Here is a 19,783-nt window from a genome sequence, read left to right as displayed (position 1 = left end):
AATAACCCCTGAATGGTATTAAAAGCGACTAAAAAAGTAGAAAACAATGTTGGGATAGTGCTATTGCAAAATAAAAGCCATTGCACATATTCTCTAAATGATTTGTGAAGTTACAGCACCACCATAAATGTCTAAAATGTCCAGAAGAATACTGATGTGATGGGGCTTTAGCAAAATATAAATAAGGAGCAGGAGCAGGAAGATTTTTTTTTTCCCCCCAAAGTCTTGCTTTGTTTGTTTCCCAGGCTGGAGTGCAGTGGCGCAATCTCGGCTCACTGCAACCTCCACCTCCTGGGTTCAAGTGATTCTCCTGCCTCAGCCTCCCAAGTAGCTGGAACTACAGGTGCTTGCCACCATGCCCCCTCTCTCTCTCTTTTTTTTTTTTTTTTGAGACGGAGTCTCGCTCTGTCGTCCAGGCTGGAGTGCAGTGGCCGGATCTCAGCTCACTGCAAGCTCCGCCTCCCGGGTTTACGCCATTCTCCTGCCTCAGCCTCGCCCGAGTAGCTGGGACTACAGGCGCCCGCCACCTCGCCTGGCTAGTTTCTTTTGTATTTTTTAGTAGAGACGGGGTTTCACCGTATTAGCCAGGATGGTCTCGATCTCCTGACCTCGTGATCCGCCCGTCTCGGCCTCCCAAAGTGCTGGGATTACAGGCTTGAGCCACCGCGGTGGCTTTTTTTTTTTTTTTAAATAGAGACAAGGTTTCACCAGGTTGGCCAGGCTGGTCTCTGACTCCTGACCTCAACTGATCCACTTCCATCTGGGATTACAAAGATCATCCCAAATTCTACTTTTCTTCAAGGCAAACCTTTAACAAGGTGGTCCAAATTAATTCAGATATCACATCATTTTCTTTTTGGACCATGTAAGATCTCATCTAACTAGAGTGTCTGTGAGCCAGAATATACTGTCTTTCTTGGAGTTGAGCAGAAAACAAACCATTCTAAGTGAATTTAAGCAGAATTCTGAGCAAAGAATTGTCGCAATATTCAGTTCTAATCCTAGTCATTTTGTTACTGCCTTGGCCTCCCAAAGTGCTGGGATTACAGGTGTGAGCCATCGCGTCCAGCCTGAATTCACTTTTACCTACCTCTTGTTCTACATTGGTATTCATGTTTAGAAAATACTACACTTATAAATTGTTTATTTCCTTCACTGGGAAAAAAATATAAGCATCTAAACTCGCATGGGCTATATAACATACATATATATATCATCTAAATATGATGTTCAGTAATGGCTTTAGAAGTAGTGTTTAGAGTGCTTATTTTGCCTAATATTCTCAAAGTATAAAGCTGTAAAAATAAGATGTAAAAGCTTAATTTTTCCAAACTTTTTAAATTGGACATTTAAAATACAAGCTTCAGTGATGCTTCAGAGAACTCTATAAATAACCAAGAAGGTTATACTTGGAAAGTCTGTATATTTCATCAGCACAGACTCATCATTTAGGTTTGGTTTGCTTGGAAAGCCTTTTACCGTTTATATCTAAACGTTGCTTTGTGCACACAGCTGTTATTCTCATAGCTCTTCTACTTATGATCTCTTTATAAATTCTAGTCACATGGTGAGCCTATCTTCACATTAACTTCATTCTTGTATATTGTAAAAATTACGTAACAGAATCTAAGTTTGGAGATCTTTTGGTGGTTATTGGGAGAGTCTTGTCTTATGAGGAATCATTTTAACTAAATGAAATGAAAACAAGTTTGCTTCCTGCTCTTCTTTGCCTGTTCACAAAATGACTAGGATTAGAACTGAATATTGCAACAAGTCTTTGCTCAGAATTCTGCTTAAATTCACTTAAAATGGTTTGTTTTCAGCTCAACTTCAAGAAAGACAGTATATTCTGGCTCACAGACATTCTTGTCAGATGAGATCTTACATGGTCCAACAAGAAAATGATGTGGTGTCTGAATTAATTTGGACCACCTTGTTAAAGGTTTGTGCTGGAGAAAAGTAGAATTTGGGATGACCTTTGTAACCGCAGATGGAACTGAATTTTTGAACATGCCTTAGACTAGCTTTGAAAAAAGCCTAACTTGTTACCAAGTCATTCTTTTAAGGAAGAACTGCGATTGATCTTTCCCTGGCTGCTGGTGGACTTCTTTTTTTTGAGATGGAGTTTCGCTCTTGTTGCCCAGGCTGGAGTGCAGTGGTGTGATCTCAGCTCATTGCAACCTCTGCCTTCTGGGTTCAAGTGATTCTCCTGGCTCAGCCTCCCGAGTAGCTGGGATTACAGGCACCTGCCACCACGCCTGGCTAATTTGTGTATTTTTAGTAGAGATGGGATTTCACCATGTTGGCCAGGCTGGTCTTGAACTCCTGACCTCAGGTAATGCACCCCCCGCGGCCTTCCAAAGTGATGGGATTACAGGCATGAGCCAGCGTGCCTGGCCGCTGATGTACTTCTTAAAACCACTATGGCTTCAGATTTTCACTTTCAGAAGTAGAAAAGAAATAAGCATATTCATCTTAAAAAAAAAACAACCTCAGTCTACCCACAAAAAGACTGCTGTAGGTTAAGCACCTAATCATTCTTTTTTAGCTGAGTACCAAAAGGTCGTTTTTTATATTTGGTAGAGAAACAGTGACTGAAGTGGGAAATTTCCCACTTTTCTGTTACATGGAAGGTTAGAATATATGCCAACAGAAAAGGAGCATTTCATCTTGGATGTGAACACATGCCCTGTCTCTACTCTTCTAGTGCCAGTTGCTGCCTGCTACTGTTTCTCAGTTTTATCTTTTTTGTCTGTGCTATGTTCTCTTTTCATCGTCTTCTGCTTACCCTTGGAAATGGTATTATGAACATATCAACAGTTGTTGTAAGCCTCTGAGTGGGAAGCAGACACACAAATCAAGGATTTACTGTCAAGAATTATGACTTTAGGGAAGAACCTAACCAAAGGTGTCTTTTAAAGAAAGGTGCCAATTTCTAGGGTTATACTACTCTGTTCTTTGCATTTAGATATTCAAGATTATCTGCTTAATTCTTGTCTGTGCATTTATATGTCCTCCCTGCATCTGTCCATAGCATCAACTCTAGATATTTTGCATAATCTCAACCCAAATGTATCATATCATTATCTCTCCCTGACTTACCCATTTACCATCCCATTTCTTTCCCAGTACTACCTACCAGGCTTGACATAATTAATGACATCTCCATCTTTATAGTTACAAAGGGTAAAAATCTAAGAATGATCTTCAACTTGTTGTTGTCCTTGATATGCTAGCTAAATCATTAGTTGCCAAGTACTCTTTTCCCACACTTTTAAAGTTCCCTCCTTTTCTAGAAACTGCTTTAATTTATTACGTGCCAGCCACTGGGTTATGCTTTTCACATCCATTGTCTTTTTTTAGTCTTTGCAGCCACTATGTGAAGTAGGTTACTTTACCTTGTTTTCGTATCACATTTATGGAATAGGCCTGAAGAAGTTAATTGACTATCCATACAGCCAGGAAATGATGGATCAGAGATTTGAGGCTGAGTGACTTGAAAATCCAACCTGTTTCCACTAAGCACTCTTCCACCAGGCATATAAGATCCTTCCCTATTTCATATCCTTCCATTGATATTTCTGGGTTTTTTACTTTATCTTTGGGTATCTTTTCCTAGCCATATGGAAGCATTTCTGGTCCTGTGAACTGGTTATGCTGTTTTATGCCTCTGAGCCTTCACCCTCACTTGGTTCTCTCAACTTGATTATCTTTCTCAACCCCTGCTTGGCGGGTTCCTTTCTTCAAGTCTCTGTTGAGAGGTCATTTCATTGTAGCCCTCCTCACCTCCACCACTACTTCTGGGGAATTGCTACAAATATTGTTGGGTTAAGATTATCATGTATTCTTCTATTTCAATAGAATGTGATCACCTTAGAGCAGAGACGTGTTCATCTTTTTAGTTTTATTAGTCTTAACTATATTTTGGAGCGAATACAGTCATTTTATAAGAAAATGCATATCATACTTCGTACCCATTCTAAAGGAAACTGTAACTGTAATCTTTCTTTTTTTTGTTTTTGCCTCTTTAGTTTCCACAGATACCTGGCTTATTCGTGCATTTATATATGTTAAACATTTGTTGACAGTTTACTAGTTCTAGGCACTGTGCCAGGTGATTGAGTTGCAGGGAAATCTACCTTGGGAAGGAGAGTGGAATGATTTGATTAAGGCCCGCACTTTTCTACACCATCAGGGAGGAAATGTACCAATGAGTTCGGATTATGAAAAATTGTAATGACATAGCACCCGATTCTCAGAGGACGGTTTTGATAACTGTTTTCATAGCAGGTGTTTGCCAATTACTTAGTAGGAAGTCAGTATTTGTCTAATTAATGAATGAGGAACCAATTAACTTGCCTATTATTAGAGTAATAAAAAGTATACATTTAGAGTGTTGGGATGTAATATTTTTTTCTCTCTGTATTGACAAACATTTAAATGTAAAATTCAGAAAACAACATCATGGTAATCTGCAGAAGTGCTTTCATTGAGAAGGCATGATGTTATGATATGAAAAAAGATCAGTTATATGTTATATATATGTAAAACATATGATTATGTTATATATATATTTAACATATCTTTGTATGCTAAATGCTTCCTGTTGTGATTTTCACAAACTTACTAAAAATTCTTCCAGTACTTTGTTTTATGTGTTAATGAGTTGTCCCTCAACAGGGGATCCTTGAGATCACTGATAAAATGTTTGTGAATGGTAGTTTCCCTCCTTTATGTATTTATTTTATTGTATTATCCTTTCCTTTTAATGTAACTCGCCCTTATCCCTTATCCTCCACACCTTTTTTGTTTTTGCAGTATCTCTTGCTCCTCCTCCTCCCTCCATCCTACAGGTAACTCCTCAGTTACCTTTAATGGGATTTGTGGCCAGAGTCCAAGAAAATAGTAAGTTTATGTCTTCTTTATGCTGTAGATCAGATTATAGGCATAAAATGTCATTTATATGTGATTGACTGGATAGTCATTCATTTGCTGATACTTCAGACATTTCAATATTATGAACAAGTCACTATCTGGCTAGTGGAGATAAAATAGAGAAATTTTCTACTTTTAAATAACTAATAGTAAAGATATAAGACAAATACATATAAAACAAGGCACATATAAGAAAAGAAATATCACCTCCAACTGAGGAGGTATTGTTTAATCACTATATCAGAAGGGCCATTTATGGTAGGGCTCAGAGGACGAGGCTGCCAGTCTGTCTCCCAAGAGGCCTCATAGGTTGGGAATGAATTTCCCTTGGCCTGTTCAGGTAACTAATTTTGTTGATACCTTGAGTCTTCTAGGGAAGCATTATGGAGCTCAGGAGACCGATGACAAATCAGGAGGCCTGTATCAACATTCAGTGAGGAATTGCTGTCACAGAGACCGGTGAACATAGACTGTACGATGGACGAATCCTCTTCCTATGGGCAGTCTTTGTGAGGGTTACATCACAATAATAAGGTTACATGATTTGAACTAGGAGAATGATATTAAAGATCTCATGTCATCAGACCAAAGTAGTCCAGTGTATATATCTCATAACAAGGATGGATGACCTTACTAGTGGTATAGAAAAATTTGCAATCTGTGGCTTAGGATTCCTGGTTATTTGGAAATAGGCACTGCCAGTACCAGAATGTAAACTCTATAAGAGCAAGGATTTTTGCCTGTTTTGCTTGCTAGCTGTTTTCCCAGCACTTGGAAAAACATCTGACACATAGCAGGCACTTTGGTTGCCCCTTTTTTCTGCTTCTGTAGCTGACTAAATGCCCCCCTTTAATCAGCACATTCTTCTAGATGTGGTTGTATTTTAACTAATAATTCAGTCTTATTGGCCTGAGGGCTCAGTGTCTTTCAGATGCCTTTGTATCTCTATTTACTAATTTCTGAAAATAGTCTATTTTACTTACTTTTGTTTATTGGAAGGTACTCCATGGACACCTGTAATGTTTACCACATTGTGACTTTGTAAGATGTTTTGTTGAGTTTAAGAGCTATTTTCATATATAATTAGGTAGATTTCATATGTTTTAAATTATGCTATTGGGGCCCACTCTTCTTAAGCTTGGGTGTGACCCACATTGGCTCGAGGAGAAAACTGCCTCTCAGCAAGATTCAACTATTAATAGTTCAGCATGTGCCAAGCACAGCCATAGTGTGATCCTCTGCCAGGCTTGTGAGGTCAAGTGTGGGATACAAGGTCACTGTTCTCAGGTTTTAAAAAATGTCTGCTGCATCAGGGTAAGTACCAAGTAGAAAAGGATTTAATTACAGTACCGGAATTGAAGGACTTTCCAATGCTGGTTCCATTCTACATACTCCGTACAAAGTGGAAAGTCTAAGTAAATGTCATTACAGTAAAAGAGAATTTTCTTCCATCACAAATCCTGTTTAATTACAATGATTAATGAAGGTAGTCACTTGAATAATACCCTGGGAGTTTTTTCTGTTTTTACTATTGTGATGAGCATGCACCTTAGAGAATTCTCCCAATCAATTGCTACTGCATGTTCTGTGAGATATTGTCATTCATTCTGAACAAAAGTGGTTCTGAGCAGCTTCTGGAGTAAAGGCCAGATTTTGAAACTGACATTGAAGACTAAGCCATTAATGAAGCACGAATGTTTGTATAGCAATAAGTGTCATTTTCTTAGCAAAAAATGAGATTCGAAAGTTGAATAGGATTTAAAGCAGGATGTCATTGGTTTTCGCCAGTCACCAGTGAACGCTGCAAACTTTGTAGAAACAGCAAAATGTTTCATGAACCAAACCTAAGAAGTATTGTTTTAATTTAATAGTAAAGTGCATGAGTATCAGTTTAAGACTTAGAAATGTTTTAAGTAGATGACTGCAAAACATTATTATAGCAGCACTACCCATATTTTAAAAAGTCATTCCCTAATTTGGCCACCCTGTCACAGTTGATTGCCTTTTAGATGAGTCTTTTTCATCTCTTCCTACAATCATATATGTTTCTCATGTACACTATGTATTAAAAAATTGTGTATGAGGTGTGCTGTGACTAATTTTATAGACGTCGCAGGACTTAAACATTCAAATAATGTTTAAGTCTTTAAACTCTTTAAAAAACATTCACCTTGGGAAGATACATGCTTTTCTTTTGGTATGTCTTCAAAGATAATTCTTTGTAATTATCTTCAAAGCTTTCCAGGTATATTATTTCGAAGATATTCCGTGGTAGCAAATACTGTGCATTAAGTTTAATGTTTGGAAGAAGTCTGGAATAATTTGAAACCAGTTATAGTGACCTAGTTATACTGGGGTAGGAAGTACAGCTATGACCCTGTTATTCGCCTTAAAATCTTTCTGTGGCTCCCCATGGCTCTTTGGATAGAGTCCAAACTGCTGTAAGGCCCTTCCTTCCTCATCCTCTTCAGCTTCCTCATGCCTCTGGCTACTGAATTTTGGACAGTTCTTTGAAAGTTTCTTGCTTTCTTACCTTCCTACTTGTATTGTCCTTTTTTTTTTTTTTTTTTTTGAGACAGACTCACTCTGTCACCCAGGCTGGAGTACAGTGGTGTGATCTTGGCTCACTGCCACCTTCCCCTCTCGGGTTCAAGTGATTCTCGTGCCTCAGCCTCGCGAGTAGCTGAGATTACACGTGTACGCCACCACATGCGGCTAATTTTTGTATTTTTAGTAGAGACGGGGTTTCGCCATATTGGCCAGGCTGGTCTTGAACTCCTGAGCTCAAGTGATCCGCCTGCCTCAGCCTCCCAAAGTGCTGGGATCACAGGCGTGAGCCTCCCCACCTGGCCTTGTTTTGTTCTTTATATCTGACATGAAATATCAATCCCTACGCCATCCTACCCTCCCCGCTTCCTCCCCATTAACTCTTATTCTTCCTTCAGGTTTCAAGAAGCCTTTCCTCACCCACATAACAAGTGTGGTTTATGCTGTGTGCTCCTGTAGTATCTTAAAGCACACACTACACTCAATTGTAAATGAAGATTTGGTCGTTCGTGTCTTCATGACTTTTGCCTACTGCCCTTTTCTCAATGCTGAGCATAATATCCAGCCATATTAGTTAATGTTTGTTGAATAAATACTAATGAAGCATGACTTGAAGATTTTAAAATTTACCTCAGCCCATAGTAGTGTAGCTTTTAAGATAACAGGCATTGGAGTTCAGGTGCTTTTCCACTTACTTGCTGTCGGAATACTTAATCTTGGAAAGCCAGTTTCCACATCTATAAAATGAAAAACACCACCTCCCAATGTAAAGATGAAATGAAATAATGCATTACAAAGGGCTAGCTGAGTAATTGGAACATTTTAAGTCAAAAGTGGTAGCTTATTAAACTGGCAGTTACAAGAAAAGTAAAAATGACCAATGGCAGCATCTTTGAGTAATTTTGTAGTGACATTTCTCAAGGTTATTGTTTTGAAAGTTCCTTTGGATCTATGGTTCTGTGCAATTGTTTAAAGTCTTTTTATCTTACAAATGGAAATAGGATAAATTGCTCTTTCTCACCCAAGTATATGGTAAATCACATATCTATATCCTTTGTTTATTAATAAAAACTATTTGGATGAAAGACATTCTATTTAATGACTGAAGTTTTAAAGTGTATAAAGTAGATCAGTATAGAGGGGCACAGCAGATGGGAAGAATACTGATAAGACAGCATGGTGTTGATGTGGCTGGCTCCCACCAGGCATCAGCAGTCTTCGAAAATCCATTTAATTCGCCAGGCACGGTGGCTCACACCTGTAATCCCAGCACTTTGGGAGGCCGAGGTGGGCGGATCATGAGGTCAGGAAATCGAGACCATCCTGGCTAACACAGTGAAACCCTATCTGTACTAAAAATACAAAAAATTAGCCCAGTGTAGTGGCGGGCACCTGTAGTCCCAGCTACTTGGGAGGCTGAGGCAGGAGAATGGCGTGAACCCAGGAGGTGGAGCTTGCAGTGAGCCGAGATTGCACCACTGCACTCCAGCCTGGGTTACAGAGCAAGACCCTGTCTCAAAAAAAAAAAAAAAAAAAAATCCATTTAATTCAATTGGTAGGCTTAGATTAAAAAATACTAAATAAATTGGATTGCGTAGAGAATCACATGGGAACTATACTCGTACCTCATAAATAAGAATTAGTGCCGTTCATTAAACCTGGGGAGCTGATAAACACAGGTTTATTCATTTCATTCTGTTTAGCTGTGCTCAAGTATATACCAACCATTTTGAAAGCTTAAAGTAGCTGAGTTTGAAGATAATCTTTTTGATGTTACTATATATTGACATGCAAGCTGTGGAGGCAGATCTCCATGGGAGATATTTTAAATTACTCTGATAGTACACTTGGACATTTAGCCTGAAGAAATTCTGGATGACAGTCTGAATTAGAAGAAATTCTATAAACAAACATCTTCATAGATGAAGTAACCTAAGTTTGTTGATGATTTTTTTTCCTCTTGGATTTGGTAAAATGCTATTTTAGAAAAATTTATTAAGAGGAAAGTAGTGGGTTATTAAAATTTTACTATTCCCTGGACTCATTTAAGTGAAAAAATATTTTAAAAATTTGTGAAATATGGTTTTCATTGTTAGTATTGCTGATAACTTATCCTTGAATACAGTGTAAAGCTCAGCTGTATTGTACTGATCCCCGCTTTTTTGATTTTTTTTTTTTTTTTGCTGTTATTGTTTTTGAGACGCAGTCTTGCTCTATGACCCAGGCTGGAGTGGCGTGATCTCGACTCACAGAAACCTCCACCTCCCCAGTTCAAGTGATTCTTGTGCCTTGGCCTCCTGAGTAGCTGGGATTATGGGCGCCCACGACCATGTGCGGCTAATTTTTGTATTTTTAGTAGAGACAGGGTTTCACCATGTTGCCCAGGCTGATCTCGAACTTCTGACCACAGATGATCCGCCCACCTCAGCCTCCCAAAGTGCTGGGATTACAGGCGCAAGCCACCGCTCCTGGCCGTGCTGATCTCTTTAAAAAGAGGATTTGTATTAGTATAAACAGGTTCCAGAGGCTCAGTTAGTAATTATTTTGTCTAAACTTTATTCAGTATCCATTAGCACTAATCCAAGGGCAAGAGAAGGAGAACGTCATACTTGGAGCTCTAGAACATTATAGTTGGTGGGAAGATTTCTCTTGCTCATTCATTTTTTGAAGGAATATTGTATTTATTTTCAAGTCTAGGTTTATATTCCATGAAACCCAGAAGCTTGGATAGGAAATACTGAACTTCACACAACGTATAGTTTTGTTGTCAGCCTGATACGTTCTTAGTTTCAGATGCGCCACCTCCACCGCCTCCTGTGGAAGAACCAGTCTTTGATGAGTCTCCCCCACCTCCTCCTCCCCCAGAAGATTACGAAGAGGAGGAAGCTGCTGTGGTTGAGTATAGTGATCCTTATGCTGAAGAGGACCCGCCGTGGGCTCCACGTTCTTACTTGGAAAAGGGTAAGTTTCAGAAGGATATCTGGATAGATGGGAAGAAACCTCTACATAGAAATGAAATTTGCTGGTACTGAAGAAAATCTTGTTTATTTTTTACAATGTGAAGTTTCATTTATTTGTATTTGCATTTTTCCTGAGTTTACAAGATTCATGAGTTTGAAAGTTACACTAGTAAAATTCTGTGAATATTTGATTTTCTAAAACTGATGGTTATCTATATTGTTCCTATTGGACATGCTTGTTGTGAATGGTTTCTATAAGTGTTTTTCTGTTTCCTTTGGCCTCAGGAAGATTATTTTTCCACATTATTATTCATACCTCCATGCTTTAGAACATTACTTTGTGTCACCTTATAATCAGATACTTCAGTTGAAATGTTTCCATATGAAACTTTCTTCCACAGAACAATGGTTTCTCAGTTTCTTTGCCAAGTAATATTGGGCATTTTTTTTAGTGAAAAGCTTCTTTGATATTAGCTAATTATGATGTAGCACTTTGGGATACAAGCTTTCAAATCCATCAAGACTAATGAGCTCAGAAAAAATGTGTGCTGTCTGGAAGGAAATTTTCTTTTAAGAAAATCAAAGCTACTAACCCACTGAGTCTGAAAGCTGGCTACACATTAGAATCACTTGGAGAACTTTTATAAAGAAATAATAGACTTTTGGCCAAGAGAGAGCAACAGTAATCAGGTTTAAATTCCTCCTAAAACAGGAATTTTAAAGCCCCACAAAATAGTGGTTTTCAGACATTGAACAACAGGCACTGGAAAGGAGGAAATAAAATTTTTTCTCTTAGGTAGCTACTATAAATGCCACATGTGATCAAGAAAGTAAAGGAAAACATGAACATGAGAGAGACATGGAATATGTCTTTAAAAAGAGAAAGAGAAACATAATATTTCTGGAGATGAAAAACACACGCTGCAGAAGAAAGCATTAGCAACCTTGATGCCGTGACAATAGAAACTATCCAAAATAAGGCACAGAGAAAAAAGTGGAAAAAAAGGCAAAAAGGAAAACAGAGCAACAGATAATGTGAGACAAGATCAAATAGTGTTTATATATTTGTAAATGGAGTCCCCAGGAGATGTGAGAGGAAAAGGAGTTGAAACAATCTTAGACAAAATGTTTCCACATTTGATGAAAACTGTATTAGTTATGTATTGCGACCTAACACGTTATTCCAGAAATTAGTGGCTTAAACAAAACATCCATTATGTCCCAGTTTCTCTGCATGGCTCAGCTGGGCCCTCTGGTTCAGGGACTCTTTACACGGCTACAATCAAGGTATCAGCTGAGGCTGCAATAATCTCAGGGCTTGACTGAGGGAAACTTTGCTTTCAGGCTTGCTTGTGGTTATTGGCAGGGTTTAGTTCCTTGTGGGTTGTTGGCCTGAGGGCCTAAGCTTCTTCATTGGCTGTTGGCCACAGGCTGCCCACAATTCTGGACCCCATAGGCCTCTCCGTAGGGCAGCTCACAACATGGCAGCTAACTTCATTAGAATGAACAATCAAGAAGTGCCAAAAAGAGAATGCAAGCAAGACACTAGTCCTTTTTTCACCTCATCTCAGAAGTGTTGACCTGTCATTTTTGCCATTTTCTGTTCATTAAAGCAAGTTAATGGGATTAGTCAACACTGAAGGGGTAGTGGTTACATAAAGGCATGAATACTATGAGGCAGAAATCACTGGGAGCTGTTTTAGAAGTTGTCTGCCACAAAACTATAAACTCACAGATCCAAGAAGTTCAATAAACCCCAAATAGAAGAAACAAAGTCTTGCCCAAGGCACATCATAATTAATTTGCTAAAAACCAGTACCTTAGAAAATCTTAAAGATGATCAGAGGCAAAATGACACATTACGTACAGAGGAACAGAGATCAGAATGACTGCATGGTTCTCATCAAAAAGCTGTTAAGTTAGAGAATTGAGCAAAATCTTTAAAGTAATGAAGGAAAATGTCAATCCAATGTCCTTTTCTTAGCAAAAATATCCTTCCTAAATTAAAGTTGGGTTTTTTTTTGTTGTTGTTTGTTTTTTTGAGATGGAGTTTCGTTCTTGTTGCCCAGGCTGGAGTGCAATGGTGCGATCTCGGCTCACAGCAACCTCCACCTCCCTAGTTCAAGACATTCTCCTGCCTCAGCCTCCAGAGTAGCTGGGATTACAGGCACGTGCCACCACGCCTGACTAATTTTGTAGTTTTAGTAGAGATGGGATTTCTCCATGTTGGTCAGGCTGGTCTCGATTTCTGGACCTCTGTGATCTGCTTGCCTCAGCCTCCCAAAGTGCTGGGATTACAGGTGTGAGCCACTGCGCCCAGTCCTAAATTAAAGATCTTTACAGACCAAAAAAAAGGAGGGATGCATAGGAATTAATAACTAGTACATATATGCTAAGAGATACTAAAATAAACTTTTCTAGGCAAAAGAAAAGTGATAGCAGATGAAATCTCAGTTCTACAAAAAGAAGTGAGGAATAAGTGGTAAATACATGCGTAAATATAAAGACATTTCCCCATGTCTTAGTCTCTTTTGAAGATCACGGATATAAAAAATAATTTATTATTTAGAGTAAATACAAAAGTAGCTTTATTGGCATAAATAATGAGAGGGGGAAACACAAGTCTAGTCCCCCCTCAGTACACTCAGGGGATAGGCTCCAGGATCCCCCAATATACCAAAATTCATGCATACTCAAGTCCCCCAGCCCTGTGGAACCTGCATATACAAAAAGTTGGCCCTCTGTAATACATGGGTTTTTCATCCCATGAATACTATATTTTTGATTTGCATTTGGTTGAGTCCACATGCAAGTGGACCTACATAGTTCAAACCCATGGACCTATACAATGTACAGGTCCACTGTATACTCATCTAAGGTCCATATACTACTTATGATGTAAAATGCTCTTTGAAAATAGGGTAAGATAAATTAAAGGTGTATATTGTAAACCTTAGAATAAGCAATGAGAACAAAGAAAACAAAGAGGTTTTGCAAATATGCAAGTAGGAAAGATAAAATAGTCAAAAAGAGGCAGGAAAAAATGAAACAAATAGAATTCAAATAGCAGGATAGTAGATTAAAGGTCACCATATATAGATCTATGCTAGCTATCCATTTATCTGAGTTTTCTCCCATGTGTACATGAGGTATACACGTTAATAAAGAAAAAAATTTTTTGAAAAACTTACCATATCAATAATTGCATCAGATGTAAAATGTTTAAAGAAGTCGAGTTAAAGGGCAGAGATTGGGAGATTGGATAAAAAGGACCCAACTGTTATATACTGTCTACAAGAAATCCATTTTAAATGTAAGGACACTTTTGGGCAAAAGTAAAAAGAATGGAACATTTATCAAAAGAAAGCTGGAATGGCTGTATTAATATGAGGCAAAGTGTATTTCAGAGCAAAGGATATTACCTGCAGTAAGGAATGGGCATTTCATAATAAGTGAATTATTTAATTAAAGAGGATATAACAGTCCTAAATATATACATACCTAATAATTGAGCTGCAAAAGACATGAAGCAAAAATAGACAAACCTGAAAGGAAAAAATACAAATTACAGTTATAGATTTCAACATTCCCCTCTAAACTGAGAGAAGAAACAGAAAATCAGTAAGGATTTAGAAAGACAGGAACAATACCTCAATCCCTCATTGAAATTTATGGGTCATTTCATCTAGTAACAGCAGAATGCACTTTCCTTTCAAGTGTATGAATGCACTGAATACATTTCACTGATACCACATTCTGGACTATAAACAAATGCTTCAGGAAATATAGAGCATTAAAATAATACAAAGTATGTTCTCTGAACACAATATAATTTATAAATAAGCAACAGAAATATATCTGGGAAATCCCCAAATATCTAGAAATTAAATAACACACTACTAAGTAATCCATAAGAAGAAATCACAAGAGAAACTAGAGAATATTTTTAACTTAATGAAAATAAATATATACTGTATTAAAATGTGTAGGATACAGTACTTAGAGGAAATTTATAGCATCGAATGGATATATTAGGAGAGAAAGCATTTGATAGGAGAGAGGTTGCAAGTTACCATGATCAGGAATGAAAGAGGGTACATAATCACAGAGTCTACAGATATTAAAAAGATAAATGAATAAGGTTATCACTATTCATTTAGCAACTTCGATGAAATGGACAGATTCTCTAAAAGATACAAACTGTTATACCAAAGCTTACTTAAAAAGAAATAGGTTAAAAAAAAAAAAAAAGGATAACATGAATAACCCTATATATTTTGAAGAAATTGAGTTTGTAGTTGAAAACCTTCCCACAAAGAAAACTCCAGGCACAGATGGCTTCACTGGAAGTTCTGTCAACCATTTAAGGAAGAAATAACAACACTGTATAAACTTTCCAGAAAATAGAAGTGGAGGGGATACTTTTCACCTGGTTTTGTAAGGCCAACATTACCTTGATATCAAAATTACAGACATAAAAAGAGAAAACTACAGATTGTTATTGCTCATAAACATAGACACACAAATTCTTAAGATTTTTACACATGAAATCCAGCAGTACATGAAAAGGATAAATACATCATGACTAAGTGGAATTTATAACAGGAATGCAAGATTAATTTAACATTTGAAAAATCAGTCCATGTAATTCACCATTTTCACAAATTGAAAGGAAAAAAATAACGATCATTTCAGTTGACACAGAAAAAGTTATTTTGATAGTACACAACTCCTATTCGTGATAGAAATTCTAGAAAATTAGGAATAGAATGGAACTTCTTCAGCCTGAACAAAGGTATCTGTGAAAAACCTACAGCTAATACTGAAGTATGAAAACTGAATAGTACACCTTCTAAGGTCAGGTACAAGGCAGTGATGTCTGCTCTCATCTTTCCTGTTCATTCGGAGGTGCCAGTTAGTGCAATAAGGCAAAAAAAACAAAAACAAAAAACAAACCAAAAAAACTTCATTTGCAGATTTGTAGAAGATATGATCTTATATGTAGCAAATGCTAAGAAATCGCCAGGCGCGGTGGCTCTCGCCTGTAATCCCAGCACTTTAGGAGGCCGAGGCAGGTGGATCACGAGGTCAGGAGATCGAGACCATCCTGGCTAACATGGTGAAACCCCGTCTCTACTAAAAATACAAAAAATTAGCCGGGCGTGGTGGCGGGCGCCTGTAGTCTCAGCTACCTGGGAGGCTGAGGCAGGAGAATGATGTGAACCCGGGAGGCAGACCTTGCAGTGAGCTGAGATTGCGCCACTGCACTCCAGCCTGGGCAACAGAGCAAAACTCTATCTCAAAAAAAAAAAAAAAGCAAGCTTATGGCTGGGCACAGTGGCGCGTGCCTGTAATTCCAGCACTTTGGGAAGCCGAGGTGGGCGGATCACTTGAGCCTAGAAGTTCGAGACCAGCCTGGGCAACATGTCAAAATGTGATAACAAGCCCCCAAAAATTATCTGGGTGTGGTGGCACACGCCTTTAGTTCTAACTACCCGGGAAACTGAAGTGGGAGAATCGCTTGAGGCCGGGAGGTGGAGGTTGCAGTGAGTCAAAATCGTGCCACTGCACTCCAATCAGTCAATAATAAAAAATACAAAAATTAGCTGGGTGCGGTGGCACACGCCTGTAGGCCCAGCTATTCGGGAAGCTGAGGTAGGAGAATTGCTTGAGCCCAGGAGGAGGCGCAGGGTGCAGTGAGCTGAGATTGTGCCACTGCACTCCAAAGAAAAACACTAAGCTTATTAGCAAGATTGAAGGCTAGGAAGTCATTATACAAGACTAATTGCATTTTTGAATACTAGCAACAAACAATTTGACATAGAAATTTACAAAGCAGTACTGTTTATAACAAAAAATATGAAGTACTTGGGATTAAATAAAATATATGTAAGACCTATATGACAAAACTGTAAAACATGAAGAGAAATGAATGAAGGCCTTAAGTTAATTGAGACATGTACCATGATCTTTGATCATTATGGTTAAGAGACTGATTTTCCTCACATTGAACTACAGATTGATGCAATCCCAATAAAAATTCCAGCAATCTATTTTAGAGAAATGTACCAGGGGATTCTAAATGTTATATGGAAATGCAAAAGACCTAATAGTCAAAACAGTTTTGAAGAAGACTAATGTTGGAAGATTTAAACTACCTGATTTCAAGGTTCTATAAATCTTCAATATCCAAGACGGTATAGTGCTGGTATAATTGTAGAAACATAAATCAGTGGACTATAATCTAGAACCCAGAAATAGGTCCATATATTTTGATAAAGGTGCCAAAGGTAATTCGGGGGGCCGGTGAGGGGGAAGGATAGTGTTTTTAACAAATAGTTCAAGAACAGTTGAATATCCACTTGGAAAATATGGACCTCCAACCTTACCATATGGAAAAATTAACTTGAAATGGATTTTAGACCTGAATGTAAAAACTAAGCTATAAAACGTCTGGAGGACAATATAGGAGGAAATCTTTGTGATCTTGGATTAGAAAAAACATTTTGTGGAGAACACATAGAATACATGAAGCATAAAAGAAAAAAACTAATAAACAACCTCATTAAACATTTCTTCAAAAGACAATGTTAAGAAAATGATAAAGCAAGCTGTAAACTGGGAAAAATATTTGAAAAATAACTCAGTAAAGAGACAACTTGTAGAAAAAGGAAAAGATTGAAGCACATTTCACCAAATAGATGAATGAATGGCAAGTAACATGAAAAGATGCTCAACAGTATTAGTTATTAGGGAAATGCAAACTAAAGCTACAGTGAACCAAACTAAATACTACTATTAATACATACCCTCTGAAATCACTACTGGTAAAAACACTGACAATAAGTGTTGGGGAAGACATGGTGAAACTTGAACTGTTACACATTGCTGGTGAGAATGCAAAATGTTTCAGCCACTTTGGAAAACAGTTGGCAGTTTCTTAAGAAGTTAGACATGTTAGACCATCTGATCTAGCATTCCCTTCCTGTGTATTTACTTAAGAGGTATGGAGACATATGTTGACACAACCACTTGAACTCAGATGTTAGCTGCTTTGTTTATAGTAGCCAATACCTGGAAACAACCCAGATGTCTTTCACTTGGTGACTGAATAATTCTGGAATATCCATCCAATTAATAGAAAACTATTTAGCAGCAAAAAGGAACAAACTACTTGTATAGGCAGCAATATGGATGGATCTTAAAAGTGTTATGCTAATGAAAGAAGACACAAAAGACCCATACTTTGATTCCATCTAAAAGAAATTAGATCAATGATTTCCAGGCAGCATTGCTGGTGGGTGAAAGAAGTTGACTATATCAGGGCATAGGGGAAACTTTGACATGGTGGACGTATTCTATATGATGATTGTGGTGATGGTTATACAGTTGTATACATTTGTCAAAACTCATCCAAGTCTACATCTAAGTGGTTGTGTTTTTGTCTGAATTACACCTTAAAAGCAATTTTAAGGGGAGAAAATGATGCCCAAGTTGCTACACTAGGGTGTGGCCCTGGGCATTGACACATTTTACAAATTCCCTAGCTCTAGGCAAAGTGATGACAGTTTTGCAGCTCTGAAAAACCAGCTTAGGTTATTCCTTACGAGAAAAGTACAATGAAAGGTTTGCTTTTAAAAAACGATGCTTCTGTGGACATGTAAAATCTGAGAGACTTGTAGAAGAAAGTAAGCGTTTCTGTCCAACTAACTCTTTAAAAGTTTGAACGAATATGGGTGAACACATTTCCCTAAGATGTTTTCAAAGTTTGGCTTATTTCTGGTATGTTTAAGTCTTTCAAAACGTGAACACCAAATAAGTTCCACTTTTTGTATCCTTTGTGACAAGCAAACAAAAACAACTGTGGTTAACTTGTGATTGCTTTTCTGAGTGTGCATAAATGTTAAGGCTGTTGCCTAATGACTCATTTTGTTATCTGAGACCTCAAGATCTGGGTCTTAACCCTGCCTGAATATTAGAATCACCTGAGAAGCATTTAATATGTTTAGACCTCCATACCCATTAAATCAGGATCTCTGGAAGTAGGACCCAGGCATCAGACTTTTTAAAAGTTCCTCACATAATTCCAAGGTTGAGAACCACTGCCATAGGAAAAGGTTTATTGTAACATTGATCACTGCTCCTACTAGCCATGTAGGGCTAATGTGTATAAGTATGCATCTTGGTTCAACTTGGGTAGAGAACAGATATTTTCATGTATTCTTATGTGCCTAGCATAATGAAAGACTTACTACATATGTAAAGTGGTCTCTCCATTTTGCAAACTAGGAAATTGAAGTTCAAAGATAAAATGTTACAGAATGTAGCAGAAAGTGTTACACTGTTACAGAAAAGACAGTGTGTCATAGCAGTTATTATAAAAGAAGCTAAATATATATAATATTTACCATGTACAAGGCCATGTGCTTTGTATTTATTTATTTTTTTTTTGAGACAGTCTCGCTCTGTGGCACGGGCTGGAATGCAGTGTCGTAATCCTGGCTCACTGCAAGCTCCACCTCCTGGTTTCACGCCATTCTACTGCCTCAGCCTCGCGAGTAGGTGGGATTACAGGTGCCCACCACCACGCCTGGCTAGTTTTTTAATATTTTTAGTAGAGACGGGATTTCACCGTGTTAGCCAGGATGGTCTAGATCTCCTGACCTTGTGATCCGTCTGCCTCAGCCTCCCAAAGTGCTGGGATTACAGGCGTGAGCCACTGCGCCGGGCCTGTGCTTTGTATTTTATGTGGATTGCCTTGTTTAATATAAGAATGCTTTGGGTTGGGCGCGGTGGCTCACACCTGTAATCCCAGCACTTTGGGAGGCTGAGGCAGGCCGAACACCTGAGGTTGGGAGTTCAAGACCAGCCTGACCAACATGGAGAAACCCCGTCTCTACTAAAAATAACAAAATTAGCTGGGCATGGTGTCGCATGCCTGTAATCCCAGCTACTCGGGAGGCTAAGGCAGGAGAATTGCTTGAACCCTGGTTGCAGAGAGCTGAGATCGCGCCATTGCACTCCAGCCTGGACAACAAGAGTAAAACTCCATCTCCAAAAAAAAAAAAAAGAAAAAAAAAATGCTTTGAGATGTTAGCTCTATAATTCCCATCATATAGTTGAATAAAAAGAAGCCTAGGAAAGTTAAGTATGTACTGTAAACTATAATAGTTAAGTGTTAGAATTGGGATTTGACTGGGTGTTTTAACTGTAGACCCCACACTCTTAACCATTGTCCTAAACTTGAGCTCTGGCATCTGGGAGACCTAGGATTGAGTCTTGGCTTTACAGTTTATGAGCATTAAGTCCTCCCTGGAAAACTTCTTTTTTATACCCATTTT

General features: G+C 38.2%; 1 protein-coding gene across 42 annotated transcripts in view; it reads left to right on the top strand.

Annotated features, from left to right (window-relative positions):
* Positions 1-19,783, top strand: part of ABI2 (abl interactor 2) — a 114,828-nt gene that overhangs the window by 83,269 nt on the left and 11,776 nt on the right. For 20 of the 42 annotated variants that reach the window (XM_033230652.1, XM_033230651.1, XM_033230645.1 and 17 more), the window contains 2 exons: positions 4,819-4,905; positions 10,270-10,443. In XM_033230652.1, the coding sequence (XP_033086543.1) occupies positions 4,819-4,905; positions 10,270-10,443 (261 nt within the window). Of the gene's footprint in view, positions 1-1,823; positions 1,943-4,818; positions 4,906-5,309; positions 5,527-10,269; positions 10,444-19,783 lie in introns of those variants that run through there. The other 22 variants (XM_033230650.1, XM_033230649.1, XM_033230648.1 and 19 more) reach the window with 3 other exon arrangements.

Source organism: Trachypithecus francoisi, unplaced genomic scaffold, assembly GCF_009764315.1.
Source record: "Trachypithecus francoisi isolate TF-2019V2 unplaced genomic scaffold, Tfra_2.0 Lachesis_group13, whole genome shotgun sequence".
Lineage (NCBI taxonomy): Eukaryota > Metazoa > Chordata > Mammalia > Primates > Cercopithecidae > Trachypithecus > Trachypithecus francoisi.
The sequence above is the reverse complement of the archived record's forward strand: the minus strand, read 5'-3'. Positions and strand labels throughout refer to the sequence as shown.